This window comes from Terrapene carolina, unplaced genomic scaffold (assembly GCF_002925995.2).
Source record: "Terrapene carolina triunguis isolate 2854851 unplaced genomic scaffold, T_m_triunguis-2.0 Scaffold210, whole genome shotgun sequence".
Classification (NCBI taxonomy): Eukaryota; Metazoa; Chordata; order Testudines; family Emydidae; genus Terrapene; species Terrapene triunguis.
This window is the reverse complement of record NW_020664561.1, coordinates 9,796,802-9,812,925: the sequence shown is the minus strand read 5'-3', so window position 1 is coordinate 9,812,925 and position 16,124 is coordinate 9,796,802. Positions and strand designations below refer to the sequence as shown.

Below are 16,124 nucleotides of genomic sequence, written 5' to 3'. Positions count from 1 at the left end.
GTGACATTTGTATGTTAATATCATTTTTCACAGAAACAGACTTGCTAGCTAGCTGGGAGGCAGTGAAAAGTGATATTAACAAACATACAAATATCACTTTTTCACAGCAAGCTGTGGGACAAATTAAGCCCTGGATGGGGAGGTGGGTAGGGAGGCAGCAGAGGCCAGGGGCGATGAATGGGGGGCTGGAGGAGCCAGTGGGAGTCAGGGTCAATGCAGGGGGGATGGCAGTGTGGCCAGCACCTTGGGTCCTGGTGGGGGCCTGCCATCATGCGGCAAGTTCATATAATTTAAAAAAAACAACTCACCGTTCACGATCAGTGTCGTGCCACTTACATTCTGAAATCCACCTTCCTGGACTTCCTTGCAGCAAACTCACTTCCCAGGTGCATATGGTCTTGCTACCCTCAGTGGATTTTTTTAAAATGTAATTACACAGTCGCAACACTGAGAGCCCATGTTTTGGGAACTGGGTGGCTATTGGAGGGCCTATATGTGCCATGGTGCTGGGGGACCCCAGGACCCTCCAGCGTGGAGGACGGGCTCTAAGATCTGTTTTTTTTCCGGGTGCTGGGAGGGGAGGCAGAAAACCAGATGGATGGAGGGCCACAATCCTGGGGGGAGGTGGAGAGTGCAGAGTTGTGGGACCCTGGTATTGTGCGAAGGGGGACCCCAAGGTTGGAGAGCCAAAAGGCAAGGAGGACCCTGAGGTAGGGGGGTGATAAGGGCTGGCCCTGGCCTGGAGGTGGCATTGGAGGACCCCACCCAGTGCTGGGAGAGGGGAGGTGTGGGGCACTGAGGGGACACCAGGGCTGGGTGACAGGCGAAGGATGATGGAGACTACTGGCTGGCACTCACCTGTGCTAGGGACAAGGGGGTCCCCTGTGCTAGTGGAGGGTCCCACTGGAAAAGGGAAAGGTCTATCTGAGGCGGAAGGGTAGGGTCAGGATCAACCTGCCCTGGCACTAGTGGTTGGGGGGGCGCTAGGACCTTGCAGCGGCAGGCGACACTGGGAGCCAGAGGAGTGGGCTGGGACTGAGTCGCTCGCTGCTGCAGAGCCTGAGCCTGGGGGGCTGTGGGCAAGAAAAAGAAATAAACACCCAGGCCTGTGAGTGTGGGGCACAGGCCCAACCCCTGCTGCCGGCTCCAGGCCCCCCCGCTAGTCCCCCGGCTGCCCTGCCCCTTCCCCGCTCCCTCCCCGCCGCATCCCCCTGAAGCGCAGGGCCTGTGGCAGTTTTCCCAGCCCATCCTATGGATGGGACAGCTCTGACAACGGGCAGGGGGTGGTGAGGCTAGGGCCAGAGCCCAAAGGCCCGCGGACGGAGCCCGTGACCAGAGGAGGCAGCGCGGGCCAAAGGTGATTAGGGGAGTGGTGAGCCTGACGCTGCGTGACCAGAGTCTGCCATCCACCACACAAGAGCTGAAGCCGTCCCCTGAAAGGTCGGTAACTTACACTGGTTGCCTACTCCTGTGGTGTTTCTGGCGGGGGCAAGGCCCAACCCCTGCCGGCAGACCCAGGGGAGGGGCTGCTGCTTCCCCCCAATCACTGCCTAGGAGGTGGTGGCTGCAAGAAAAGCCCCTGGTGGCAGCATTTAAGAAATGGTGCTCTAATATCACCAAGTGGAACATAGTGGTGACTTCACAGGTAGTTGAAGACAATTGACAGTTAACCTCATGCTTCACAAAGTTTTCCAGTTATATGTGAACAACCTACTAATACACATGCTAGAGAGGCGTATTGGTGTGGCAGAATGAAGTTACAAAATGGTCAGTGAGATGCAATTTGCAGTTCCAGTGAAAATTCTTATAGTGAAATTAATCTATGAAGATGAGTTTATTAAAGTTTCCCTGTACATTCCATTCCTTTTCTTCACATAACACCAAACTGCACTTCAAACATTATAGGAAACTTATCTTAAATTGACCTATTAACCTTGTCCAAAGCATTGATGACCCCCCTCAACCGCCCCCCCCCCCCAAAAAGGCTGTTACTGTTGTGACTGCTTTCTGAACAGTGGCTGTGACAGGCATTTATGGAAGCAGGCATGTGACTGCATTTGTGAGGACTTATGTCTGGCCAAGAGCAAGTCTGGTGTCCTAGAGCAGCTGTGAAAAGGGAAGCCCTTGCCCAATGTCGGGCTGGCACCAGCCCAGCCCTGCTCTGCTGAGTGCCAGCTGGGTGCTTGTTGAAAGATTCTGCTTCACTTGGGGTAATTCATTGTAAACCTTTTTGGAGCGGGGCCCTTAAACCAGCTGTATCTGCCTCTCTCTCACCCCTTTCTCCCACCTGCTTCCTAAATGCATTCTCGCCTATATGGGCTTTTTGATCTCTTTGTTAAGAATAGGGAGGAAATAAGCATTTGCAATTTTTTGTTAAATTTGCACGGCTCCCCCCAGAAGTACTAAATGCTTCCAGGAAAAACAGATGATGACATAAATCCTATTTACAGATTCATAGCCTCAGTACAAGGAACAAATCCTGGCATTGTGTAGTAACTATAAACAGCACCCTATGATCTAATTATGATTTGCAATGTCCCTATCTATGACAGGTGATAATCTCTCCCTCTCCTTGGTGCAGAGGGAGACGGGAAAGAGGGAGAGAAAGGGATGAACAGGTAGCAGCTAATGCTAGCGCTGCTTCTGTGATTTATTCAGGAGGCAGAATTGTTGCTTTGCCATAGGTTGAGAGAAATGTGAAGATCTAGTGTTCAACAAAAAGAGAAATTAGTCTCATGGCTGCCTGATCTACAGTAGGCAGCATACCAAATGTGGGTAGGAAAACACTTATGAAATACATCTTTAATATTCTGCATGTTCACCGCAGTATGTTTACAGCAGCAGCACTCTGTGATAAATGGTACCACAACTCCAAAATCAGCTGCATCTCTTTAGTCAACTGCAGTAAAAGCAAAAACCACAAGAATAGGTTACCTTTTGTTTTTAAAATTATTCCTAGGATATGTTTTTTATTTTTCAATGTCCATAAATCACATGTATGGCTGTTCAATTGTGATTAGGATGGATCTGTTCATTACTGTCAGGTTTTGAAAGGGCAATAGACTCTCACTATTTCTAAGCACCAAAATAAAGTTAAGCTAAAATTCTCAACCTAGATTCCCTACTCACTGGGTCCACATTGCTTTTGGAGCCCTTTAGAAAATAATCACCTTGGAACCTCACACACTCCCATGAGACACAGAATGTTTGGACCAAATGTGATGTGAGGATTTGTAGCATTGAATTCCCCTCGCTTTCACTTATTGAAATAATCATCTCAGAGTTGTCTCCCCTTTTGTCTTGTCATACTGTTTGCTGAGTTTTTCTCCAAAACTATTTGTCTGCTATCTTAGCTAGGGTTTGGGTAAAGAGCTAAAATGTATTTTAAAAAATTATTTTAATAGTAATTTAGTTCTGTGCCACTGCAGCGTTCGGTCATGCTGTCATTTGCATTATCTTTCAGAAGCCAGTGGTACAGCTGAAATGTTTGAGCATGTAAGGCTTCTACCTGGAACTCAGTTCATGTACTTGCCACACAGAACTACTCTCTCTCTCTTTCACTTTGCACACAGTGTGAATAGTCCCCATTCAAGTGTGTAAAGTGAAGCCAGTGCACAAGTGTCTTTCAAAGATCAGAATCTCAGGCTATATCTACATGGCCCACAGTTTGGACTATGGGGGTGTGAATTACAGTGTGAGCTAGTGTGCTGAGCTGTAAGTCTCCCATGTGGATGCTGTGGTATATAGTTTGAATTAAGGTAGTCCTGTTTAAAGAAGACTAAACTGCCGGCCATGTGCCAGGGAAGATAATGGAGCAAGTAATTAAGGAAATCATCTGCAAACACTTGGAAGGTGGTAAGGTGATAGGGAACAGCCAGTATGGATTTGTAAAGAACAAATCATGTCAAACCAATCTGATAGCTTTCTTCGATAGGATAACGAGTCTTGTGGATAAGGGAGAAGCTGTGGATGTGGTATACCTAGACTTTAGTAAGGCATTTGATACGGTCTCGCATGATATTCTTATCGATAAACTAGGCAAATACAATTTAGATGGGGCTACTATAAGGTGGGTGCATAACTGGCTGGATAACCATACTCAGAGAGTTGTTGTTAATGGTTCCCAATCCTGCTGGAAAGGCATAACGAGTGGGGTTCCGCAGGGGTCTGTTTTGGGACCGGCTCTGTTCAATATCTTCATTAACGACTTAGATATTGGCATAGAAAGTACGCTTATTAAGTTTGCGGATGATACCAAACTGGGAGGGATTGCAACTGCTTTGGAGGACAGGGTCATAATTCAAAATGATCTGGACAAATTGGAGAAATGGTCTGAGTTAAACAGGATGAAGTTTAACAAAGACAAATGCAAAGTGCTCCACTTAGGAAGAAAAAATCAGTTTCACACATACAGAATGGGAAGAGACTGTCTAGGAAGGAGTACGGCAGAAAGGGATCTAGGGCTTATAGTGGACCACAAGCTAAATATGAGTCAACAGTGTGATGCTGTTGCAAAAAAAGCAAACATGATTCTGGCATGTATTAACAGGTGTGTTGTGAGCAAGACACGAGAAGTCATTCTTCTGCTCTACTCTGCTGTGGTTAGGCCTCAGCTGGAGTATTGTGTCCAGTTTTGGGCACCGCATTTCAAGAAAGATGTGGAGAAATTGGAAAGGGTCCAGAGAAGAGCAACAAGAATGATTAAAGGTCTTGAGAACATGACCTATGAAGGAAGACTGAAAGAATTGGGTTTGTTTAGTTTGGAAAAGAGAAGACTGAGAGGGGACATGATAGCAGTTTTCAGGTATCTAAAAGGGTGTCATAAGGAGGAGGGAGAAAACTTGTTCACCTTAGCCTCTAAGGATAGAACAAGAAGCAATGGGCTTAAACTGCAGCAAGGGAGGTCTAGGTTGGACATTAGGAAAAAGTTCCTAACTGTCAGGGTGGTTAAACACTGGAATAAATTGCCTAGGGAGGTTGTGGAATCTCCATCTCTGGAGATATTTAAGAGTAGGTTAGATAAATGTCTATCAGGGATGGTCTAGACAGTATTTGGTCCTGCCATGCGGGCAGGGGACTGGACTCGATGACCTCTCGAGGTCCCTTCCAGTCCTAGAATCTATGTAGACAAGCCCCACAGTGCATATCTGATGCCCAATTCATGAGAGCAGGCTAGCAGTTGACAACTAATTCTCCTCAGATGCACCTCGTGTGAGGTTGTTTCGGCTAGTTAATCTCCCAAGAATGGAGCTCTATGCTGATAGTACTCACAGGAAAAAACGCTATCATTAAATACAGTAGCACAGATAGTAAGGGCGTATGAACATGATAATGTGACTATTTCTAGATTAAAAAAGGAAGCTTTAAGAGTGAAGAAAGCTCTCAACACACTTGGAGGAAGAGCTGTTCTATTAGTCTGATATATCCCTTGAGTATGCTGTTTCATAAAAGTTAGTCTAATGATAAGCTATACAAAACCTCATGCATTGTACTGTTTAATAGAACATTCCAGGGTGCTTAAGATCTAAAGGAAGCTTGGTGAGGGGAGAATCAAGTCAGGAAGATGAAGAAAATTTGTTTTTAATCTAATTATGACCCTTTAATTTTTTTAAGGATTGTATTTAAAAATTTGACATGTGAGACTAAAAACAATGTTGTGGGCTGGAGTGAAATTGACAAGAACCATGTCAGTCTTGCTCTGCAACTAGGAGGGAGGAAAGCAGATTTTTATTCACCTACTAGCTGGAGGCGGCAAAAGGTAGAGCCCTTGAGCAGGGTCCTAGGATGGCATCCTAGAGGAAGCCCAACACTTTTGTCTTTCTCCAGGACTTAGATTGGAAGAAAAGAATTACTGGTGGTACTTGCCCAAGTTCCACCCACTTGTTATATAGATATAACGTGCAGCTCACAATAGATCATGCAGAGCTTTCATAATGTGGTTGTCTTTCTCCTTTCTTGCATGATTTGATTAGCAGTGAAATAATTAATGCTGACATTTTAAATGGTTGTGCTTCAGGGCACAAGTCACTCATATCTGTTGGAGGTTTGGAAGGAATTTTCCCTGTGGGTAGATTATTCTATAAATTCCTACTATAAGGTTTCTTGAATGTTTTTCTGAAGCAGTTGGTACTTACCACTATCAGAAACAGGATATTGGACTAGATAGTTTTAATTTGCTCTAGTATTGCAATTTCTTTGTTTATATGGTTGTCCTTAGGCTTCAGAGTTAAGTTTTTTTTTTTTTTAAATGAACTAGGACAGTTCTCTTCACTATTGTTTCAGACCGTTTGCTGATTCAGGCAGATGTCACTGCATCATTCACACTTTGAAGGTCCTTTGCAACTATATAAGGACCAGAGGCATACATGTTTTCTAATTAAAAGTTTACTACTGTTCTGAAGATAGTTTAGCTTCATTCTTTCTTAGCAGCTGGTGTTGAAGAGTGGCTTGAATTCTTGCCTGGGCATTGCCTCTAACAGTAGTACTCTACATCTTAGTTCAGTTTTCTGGCTGCTAAGGCTTGAAAAATCTATATATGAAGGGGGTGGTACAAATGAATGAAGAGGTGGAGGTGCGGGTGTGAACAGGGATGCAGAGGTGGGTGGAAGGAGTGAGATTGATGGGATAGATTAGAAATAAGGTTCTGCATGGGGGAGGGAAAGAAGTGGAAGAGATAATACAAAGGTTGAGGTATGATAGAGAAAGAAATGGACACTGAGAACAATGCAGAAAATTGCAGGTTAGCAAACACATTTTTAAAGGTGTTAAACCCTGTGTGTATATAAGGCTATAAGTAGCATTTTAAAAAACCACGTTAATTAAAACATGCTAGCTAGCACTCTTCAAAACATCACCTGTTTTCCTAGGGTAGACATACCCTAACTGGGTTATGGTGACTCAGCCTCTAAGACCCTATCTGAGCTGCCAGTTTTAGATAAATTTCCCTGTGTTGCATTCACACCATTCCAGTGACAATGGGAATGCTAGCATAGACTGACTGATTTATCAAGGCTGTAATAATCTAAGCTAGTTACTCTCTCATAGCTATTTGGTGACCTATGTGAAATGGATCAGTGTCAGTTCAGTTCCTGCTACATGCATCACAGTTGACAGCTGGCACTTTTTCACACCAGATGGGCCAAAAATTTTGTGAATGCGTGTTCTAAATTCTCTTATCCTTATTGAAATATTTTTTGGCACCAGGCTTGAAGCATATTGCCAGACCAGTGAGAAGAAGCTGGCACTATTATTGTCCATGTTGTACCTGTTAAAGGGTTTCACTCTTCAGTATTAATCAGATGCTATATCCTTCAGGACTGCTCAATTCAATATAAAATACAAACACAACCTATATATTTTCTCTGATCCCTGTTTAGAGAGATCCCTCAAACCTTCCTTTCTCAAGTGTCAGAGGAGGGCACTCTTTAAACTAAGAATGCAATGAATAGTCTATTTCGTCTGTGTCAAAGAGGTCATAGTCTCCTTGCTTTTTTTATCCTTTGGTACCAATGTAGTTCTATATTTTACAGCTGTAGATTGCATTAGTAGACTTCTGCTTTTGGCATCATGGTTAAAATTGTGGCTTTTAAGGAGCTAAAAGGTTAAAATGTTTTTCCTCTTTTAAAATTCTGGGTCTCTGTGTGAGTACAAACACATATATCGTAGAAACAGAGCTGTGGACAGCATAAAACCATTATATAAGTTGCAAATAATATCTTGAGATGGTTAACTGCATAACAAAGACATTAAAAACTTCTGTAGTTTGTATGCTGAAAAGTTTTCCAAGTTTCTGATGCTTTTTGTTTTTTCCTTGTCTGATTATTTTAATAAAAGGCAACTGATCCAAGATTGTGTACTTTGGGATAGCCCAAAGCAAAGATCCTAATTGCCTTGAGCTATTGCAGAAATTATTTTTAAGGTGTATATAATATAGTTTTAAAGTAAGATTGTTTGGGATTTTCTCTTTTTAAAGCTGTATCAGCTGGAGTAGCTACCACAAGAACCTGTTAGCCAGCAGTGACTATGAAGGCACCGTCATCCTGTGGGATGGGTTCACAGGACAGAGGTCAAAGGTCTACCAGGTAAAGTGCAGTCACCAAGCAGTACCATTTTCTTCTTCGCAAGGGCCATGGCTTCAAGTTTGTGTGCATATTAATGTTCTAATTAAGGTGTTTCTAGTAGTGCATTGATGGCTGTTGGCTTGTTGGCTGCATGAGGGGAAGTGGCTGTATCTACAGTAGGTGAATTGAATTTTTGCAGTAAGTGAATGCCCTTGGCTAGGAGGGAGTTACCATGTTTTTGACTTTTCTATAACTCCATTGAGCAGTGATTCTCCAGCAGTGACCAAAGTAGCTTCTTGTCACAATAGTGAGGCACTTTAAGCAGTGATGATTGTGTGGCCAGCCAAAACCCTGCTGTTGGGGCACAGATCTAGGAAGAGGAGAGTTACTGGAGACGTTTCAATGTGAATTTAAAAAAAAAAAAAAATCCTGCATGGCTGCTTCATTTCCGTCTTAGACGTTTTGTTGCTGTACATTCAACCATGATCGTATTTGCAGAAGGCCTAAGAAATAGGAGACTAGCGCACACACTGCAGAGAGATAAAAACAAAATGCCAAGTCACTTGAAAAGATTGAAGTAGTGGAGCTGCAGACAGCCAGGGCAGATTTGATGCTAGTACATATAAAGTCCTGCACGTGGGGCAGTAAACTAGCAGCACAAACACAGAATAGGTAAATATAATCAAGCACCTATACATTAGAATTTATTTTCATCTTGTCTCCTTAATCCTGTCCTAACATTACTTTTCCATTTAGTCAGTTGTAATGAGGGCCACTAGGAAGGTGTGTGATCGGAACTGAGAAGTTGGGAGAGGAGGTGGTGGACCACTTCTTAAGAGTATATGCGAACTGCTGCCGTAGAGCATGCATCTCCCTTTGACAGTTAAATAGGAATGTAAGATTCTTCCTTAAGTTAAACAGCAGCTTTCTTATTATTGTATATTAATCTGTATCATAAGATTGCGTTGACATCCTTTTATCATGTGTATGCCAACTAGAAAGAGATCTCACTGAACACAATGAATCTAATATAATGAATTTGAGGACAATTTATTTATATAGTATAAATTTTCATTATGAATGCAAAATGGTGAAACTGGAGTTATATTCCAACTTTTACTTGTACTAAAAGAAACTCCACTTCATTATTTAAACTCCCTATCGAGTCTTTTGTCCCTTCTTCCAGCTTTTCATAAGTTGAGGTATGTGCACAGACATATACTGTATACATATTTGAAATGCTGCTTGGAACATTGTGCTGGATGTTCTTTTTCATGCCCTCTTCACTTCTCTTCTCAAGCTTTGTGAGAGTTTGAAATAGTTTGACTAACCTTCAAGTTTCATTTAACAGAATGTTGTGGTGCTAGTATATTAAACCTTCCTCATCACTTATAAGGAAAAAGCACTCAGACTTGAAATTACATGTATATGTGTAATAAACTACAGTTCCTGTGACCACTTAAACTTTTAATATCTGAGTGAACGATACTCCCCTTTTTGGACTTTGTAAACAAATTCAATAATCTCCTTGTTGAAAGATGCATTTTAATGGTATTTAGACAATTCATGCATGTTTTGCTCAAAGAGAATGAAGGGCCACAAGGGAGTAATAACAAACCAAAATACACTGTCATGGGAAGTGTCCTCTGAGATGAGCAAATAAGCAGTACTTTAATAATTAACAAAACAGAAACAAAAACAAAAAAAACCCATCCTGGATGTAACTTGTTAGTGTTGCCATTTTTTGGGGCTTCTCTTAAACCACACAAGCATTAGTTTGTGTAAGAGAAAAATGTATTTAAGATCACTGCTATACATAGTGAATGTGCATATCCAGAAATTCCATCTTAATTCATACCAAACTGCATATGTTTTGCTTTACTGCGTATTTTAGTGCTGGGAATTATAATGTACTACATTCCAAATATTTTCCTCTTTCTCAAAACAGGAGCATGAGAAAAGATGCTGGAGTGTTGACTTTAACTTGATGGACCCTAAACTACTGGCTTCAGGCTCTGATGATGCAAAAGGTATTTTAATTTTAATTCTAGTGCCAAAGGCTGAACTCGTGTATTCCCTATGGTTGTCAATATAGGATGTGTCAAGTAACTGATTCCTTGGCTTACTTAGTGTAACTGACTTCCCCAGGATATTATAGAACCATTTAGGATCAGATGAAAAGAGGGGAGAGAGCTTTGTCTAGAGCTGGCTGAAAAAAAGGGAATCCCTTTCCTTGAAAAATTTCATGGGTTTTTTGAAACATTTTGTTTCAGGGGAACTGAAATGGAATTTTGTAGCTTTCTCGCTGCCCGCACTTGTCAATTGCTGAATTGCCATAGAGGTAGAGAGCCTGGACTCTCAGCCTGCACCTGCAGCTCCTGGACCTGGAGAGGCAGAGCACCGTGGCTCTCAGACTGTCGCCTGGAGCTGGTGTGGGAAGCAGTGCCCTGGCAGCCCTCTGAAAACTTGTCAATTTCACTTGCTTAAAGTGAAAATAACAAGAGCCTTCCAGGTGGGCAGCCAAGCAGCTGTCGCTTTTTTTTTTTTTTTTTAACCAATAGAAAATCAAAATCTTTCAGAAAAATTGAAATATTCTCTTGGGAAATCTTGATTTGTGTGAGTGTGAGTGAAGTGGCCATGTTCCATTGGAAAAATCATTCGGATGAAAATTATGGATCAACTTTAGTCTAGTCTAGGATTTATGGGGAAGGTTGTATATCATGTTAGCTAGTACAATCCAACTAACATCTTCTTAAACTCTAGTGTAGACATAGCAAGTTTTACTTCAGCGTGTGCCAGACTGATAGTTGAAGATTTGGGGAACTTTGGTTTATTTAAAAAAAAAAAAAAAGTGTCTGTACAAGAAAGGGAGTGGCTACAGATAAATGAGTGGAGACTGAGAATGTCCTCTCTTGCTTTTATGTAAGGCTTTCTAGTAAATGATAAAGCATTAAGGATCATGCACAGTGAGAAACACCTTGTCCTATCAGATGTGACATGTTTTTTGAGAAACTTAGCAGCAGTGTGAACAAAATTGGGTGGTGGTCAGGAAGGCATGGGAACTGCAGGAGTAAATATTGGGAATGAGCTGCTCCTTGCCTTCCCTCTGCCCAAGACTCCTTCTGGGCCCTAAAGACCCAGGATTTTGGAGCGCTCACCAGGCACACCATTGTGTCCCACTGGTTGAGCACTGCACATTGGAAGCAATACAATTTCTATAAAGGGGGAATGGATAGAACTGAAATACATAATCTTTCTCCTTCCCTAAAGAACAGGACTTTATCTGCAGTCAGTCTACAATATCACATTAGTTATTAGGCAATCATTGCTTTTGACTTCCTTCTGTAGCCACTGGGGATCAACTCTTCCAAATGGGCGCAAACAGCTTTGGACAGAGCTGTTCATGATTTACTTTGAATGACAAATTAATTTTTCATAAAACATTAAACCTTGCAAGCCTCTGCCCCCTAAATTGCTTTTAAATTCTATTTCAAAAGGAAGTCATATTAGCGTTTCTTAAATGTGTTTGACGTTCTCAAGGTAATTGGTAATTTCACTTACAAAATGCAGCCTTTATGATAATTTTATATTATGGAGATTTTTTTAAATGGCTTTTAATAGATTTTTTTTTCTTCTTCTTTATGGTGGAAGTAAAGACTGTTTCCTTTACAATTAAATGTAATAAGGAAAAAGTCCCTCTGTATAAATGATCAACCTTTTCATCATTTTGCTTCCCATTCATGCTGTGCATTTTAAAAAGAGCTTATCTTCCAAATAGACATGCATTTATTAGCATGGTAAAGAGCTGTCCGCCTGAGCTGACTTTATAAAACAGGGCCGCACATCACAGCTTAACAATTTTTTTCTGCAGAAACTGTTTTAAAAAGTGCAGTGTTTACACACATAAATTATGTATTAATAAAGAGCTGCATTTTCTATACACATCCTGCATTTCTATTCAAATAGTAGTTCTTTCTTTAAAGGTATATAGGGTTTTTTTTCTGATCAGGCCTGGGCTAGAGTGTTTCATCCCCCTCCTCATGCAGTCTTTTCACTATTTACATATATAACAAGGACATCAGAGGTGAATGCCAGAATTGGAGACCTATTTAAAAGTATTTTAAATAAGTATAGCTCTTTTAAATGCTATAGTGGAGAACTCCGTTTGCCAGACATCTGTTAGCCAAATGTCAAAACCTGCTACCCAAAGCTCATAGAGACTATCTGGTCAGGGTTAACACCTGGTGGGAAGCCCAGCACTACTATTCTGTTCCTCCTTGCAACTACCCCTACTACTTGGATGTGCGGGCACTGAGCTGTCTATCTGTAGTTATTGGCCTTGTCTGGAATGATGGGAACTGTAATGCATTTTCCCTTTCCTGGCATGGTGGGAGAGGTTGGGGGTGAGATCTTTTCCTCCCCCAGCTCCTTTCCTGATTGCTGAGTGTGGAAGCTTTATTAAACCTCCCTCCCTCATCCCTGCTGCAGGATGTTCCTGTCTCTGTCTCTCCCCCCCTTCCCCTTTCAAAGTGGTGACAAGGTGTTAGATGCCTGGGTACTTGGTGCACTGCAATGCCCTTTGCCAGACACACACACATTGAGGAGAGTAATTCTGTGATCACTCATCTGCACCCTTCTCTGTCAAAGATCAGACACAGCAAAGGGAGCACTGAGCAGCAGAACCCCACTGAAACAAAGATTGAGTCTGATATAATTACAGACAGCATGCCAGGGCTCTGCATACCATTCCATCCTCTTTATTAATCAAAGATCATCTAGAATTTGTTTGTGGGAATTCTCTGTACGTTGTCTTCCATAGGAGAGAATTGGAGCATAGAAGCACTCTGACTCCAATTGTTCATTGTATTTAAAAAAGCAAATTATATGTTTAGTTATGAGTATTTGTAGAGCTGTCTGCTGCTACAGAGGTAGCTGAGCTTTACACACCCAAAGAGATATGGTGACTGTTAGAATGTTGGCCCATGTTACCAGAGCCCTGAGAAGCTGCATAGCCTTCTGTTTTCTTGGGGTAATTCTATAAAATAGAAGACGGTAATTCTAATTTAACCAGAAAAAACATGACTTTAATTAACTCCGGGTCTGGACTGTCGTAGGCAGTTGACCTTGAAACTATAAATGAAAATATGTAAAAATACCTACTTTATCTTTCTGAAATTTTTAGAAAGGGACTTGGTGTAGGTGTCATTAATACTATCTACATATTGGGACCCTCTGAACCGCAGTAAGCAGGGAGTTGGAGATCTCCTGAGGCTTGAAAGGACATCTTGTAAGGCAGCCGTGACTTCGTCTGCTAGAAACTCTTCAAAGAGGGGCCTCTTGACTAGTCCATGGTGGAGACCACCAGATATTCTCCTCTAGTAGCCAAATTTTATAGTTGATCTGTCTCTGAGAAGAGAATCACATATGGACCATCATGTTGTCTTTGTTTTTCCGTCAGCTCTGTACCCTGCCTACTCTTGGGGCATTCCTGGGCATGTGCAAACACCTATTGCCAAACTTCATTACATAAGCATTATTTTAAACATTGATGGTACGAATAAGTGGCCAATTTATTAAAGGAAACAGAAGTTTGGGCAAAAAAGTGTCCCGTCGTGATTGGTATGACCTTAAATTCTTACTATTGTAAATACACTTTTATTGTCCCATCTCAAACAGTTGATGGGAATTTAAACCTGGTTTGTCAGAGCAGTTTTCTTCCTCAAATTGAAAAATAATTTTCAGACATAAGTCACATTCCCTTCTCTATATTTTTGACTCTTCCTATCAGTAATATAACTTGCAGACATTGGAATGATCATTGATTGAAACTACCTGTGACTGACTGCTAAACGTGCGTTCAGTAAAAATCCTTCTTAAGCAAGTTTGGTAACCTAGTCATAGTCACAGAAATAGATTCTAGGGACCTGCAAGAAGCTATTATACTCTTTCAGTACACAGCCTTTGAAAATATACAAAAAATAGCAAAAATATTTTGATATAAATAAACTATATAATAGGCAGCATCTATACCTATCAACCTTCAAACCTTCCAACTTGTGATGGGCAAGCGAAATGTGGCAAATGACCAAACTCTGGCTGTAGTTGTGGCATGTTGTGCCAAAACTGATGCCATTATAATACTTTTTAACTATAAAAACTGTTTTAAGGATGTTTCCTCACTGTGTGAATTTAATTAAATCAGCACTTCAAAAAGAAAATGAGGAAAAACAAATTTCATCATGTGCCATTTTAAAGAGACTCCCCATGGGTTATTTGCAGAGATTGAATCCTGGACCTTCAAATCCCCCAGTCAGACCTCTATCACTTGAGCTCAAAGGATAATTAGTGGACTACCTACTAGAGGAGTTTTTTAGACCCACTTTGCCAGTGGGTTCTGTTCTAGGAGAGAATGAAGACTAGTGGTTAGAACATGTTTACTAATCAGATAGCCAAGTCTACGTATTTGGCCATTTTTCTGAGAGGCAGTGTGGCTGGCCTGAATGCGTTAAGACGTGGATCTGCCATCTTAGAGGCCTGGGTTCTATTCCCAGCTCTGCCTGAAATGGCCTTGTGCAACTTCTCAGTTAACTTACTTGTAAAATAGAATACTTGAGTGCTGTCTGGGTTAGGACATGAGGCTTCGTGAGGTGCACAGAAATTAGGGCTTGTCTATTCAAACAATTTCTACGTGGCAAGCTGGGGTGTGAATATACTCCGTGCTAGCTTGCTGCGGTCTAACTGCTCATGTGCATCCTGCTGATATGTATTAACAGTTTGTTAGGGTATGTCTACACTACGAGAGTAGTTCGATTTTAGTTAAATCGAATATGTGCAATCGATATTAGAATGTCGAACGTGTGTCCACACTAAGGACAGTAATTCGACTTTGTCAGTCCACACTACCGGGGAAAGCGTCGACATTGGAAGCAGTGCACTGTGGGCAGCTATCCCACAGTTCCCGCAGTCCCCGCTGCCCATTGGAATTCTGGGTCGAGCCCCCAATGCCTTCTGGGGGAAAAAAATGTCTCGAGGGTGCTTTTGGGTAACTGTCGTCATCCAATCGTCACTCCCGCCCTCCCTCCCTCCTTGAAAGCGCCGGCGGGAAATCAGTTCGCGCACTTTTCTGGTCAGTGACAGCGCGGACGCCACAGCACCGCGAGCATGGATCCCGCTGCGACCATCGCCGCAGTTGTGGCCGTTGTCAACGCCTCGCAGCTCATCATGCACCTTTCACAGAGGCAGATAGAGAGAAATCAGGCGAGGAGGCTACGGCAGCGGAGTGAGGACCTGAACTCCGAGAGTAGCACACGCCTGTCAGAAACCACGACACCCAGCGCCGAGGACATCACGTTTGCAATGGGACATGTGGATTTTGTTGAACGGTGATTCTGGCCCGGGAAACAAGCACGAACTGGTGGGACCGCATAGTGCTTCAGGTCTGGGATGAATCCCAGTGGCTGCGAAACTTTCGCATGCGGAAGGGGACTTTCCTGGAACTTTGTGAGTTGCTGTCCCCTGCCCTGAAGCGCAAGGACACCCGCATGCGAGCAGCCCTGACTGGTATTTACTTGGAGAAGCTTACTGACTCGCTGTGATCTCAGCGAAACCAATATCCCCATCGTTATAGCAGCTTGCTGCGTGCTCCACAATCTCTGTGAGAGCAAGGGGGAGACCTTTATGGCGGGGTGGGAGGTTGAGGCAAATAGCCTGGCTGCTGATTACGCCCAGCCAGACAGCCGGGCGATTAGAAGATCCCAGCGGGACGCGCTGTGCATCCGGGAGGCTTTGAAAGCCAGTTCCAGGACTGAGCAGGGTACCCAGTGACTTTTAAGTTTGTGGACACAGAAGCTGAACTTGCCCCCGTTTCTTTACCCAGTTACCCCCTTCACCCCCTTCCCAAAAAATAAAATCTGTTCTGTTTTGCTACTGAACACCGTTGTCTTCATTACTGTTTTCGCGGGAATGTTTTAAACCTGGGTTTAGTGTTGTGATGCTAATGATGCTTCTAAACTGCCCTCCCCCGCCACAAAGTCACAGAGCAACCCCGCCCCCCCCCCCCACAGA

At 42.7% G+C, this 16,124-nt stretch overlaps 1 protein-coding gene across 2 annotated transcripts in view; it reads left to right on the top strand.

Annotated features, from left to right (window-relative positions):
* LOC112107355 (E3 ubiquitin-protein ligase COP1) overlaps positions 1 to 16,124 on the top strand; it is a 216,343-nt gene that overhangs the window by 105,445 nt on the left and 94,774 nt on the right. For both annotated transcript variants that reach the window (XM_026655574.2, XM_026655573.2), the window contains exons 13-14: positions 7,973 to 8,081; positions 10,009 to 10,090. In XM_026655574.2, the coding sequence (XP_026511359.1) occupies positions 7,973 to 8,081; positions 10,009 to 10,090 (191 nt within the window). The remainder of the gene's footprint in view (positions 1 to 7,972; positions 8,082 to 10,008; positions 10,091 to 16,124) is intronic.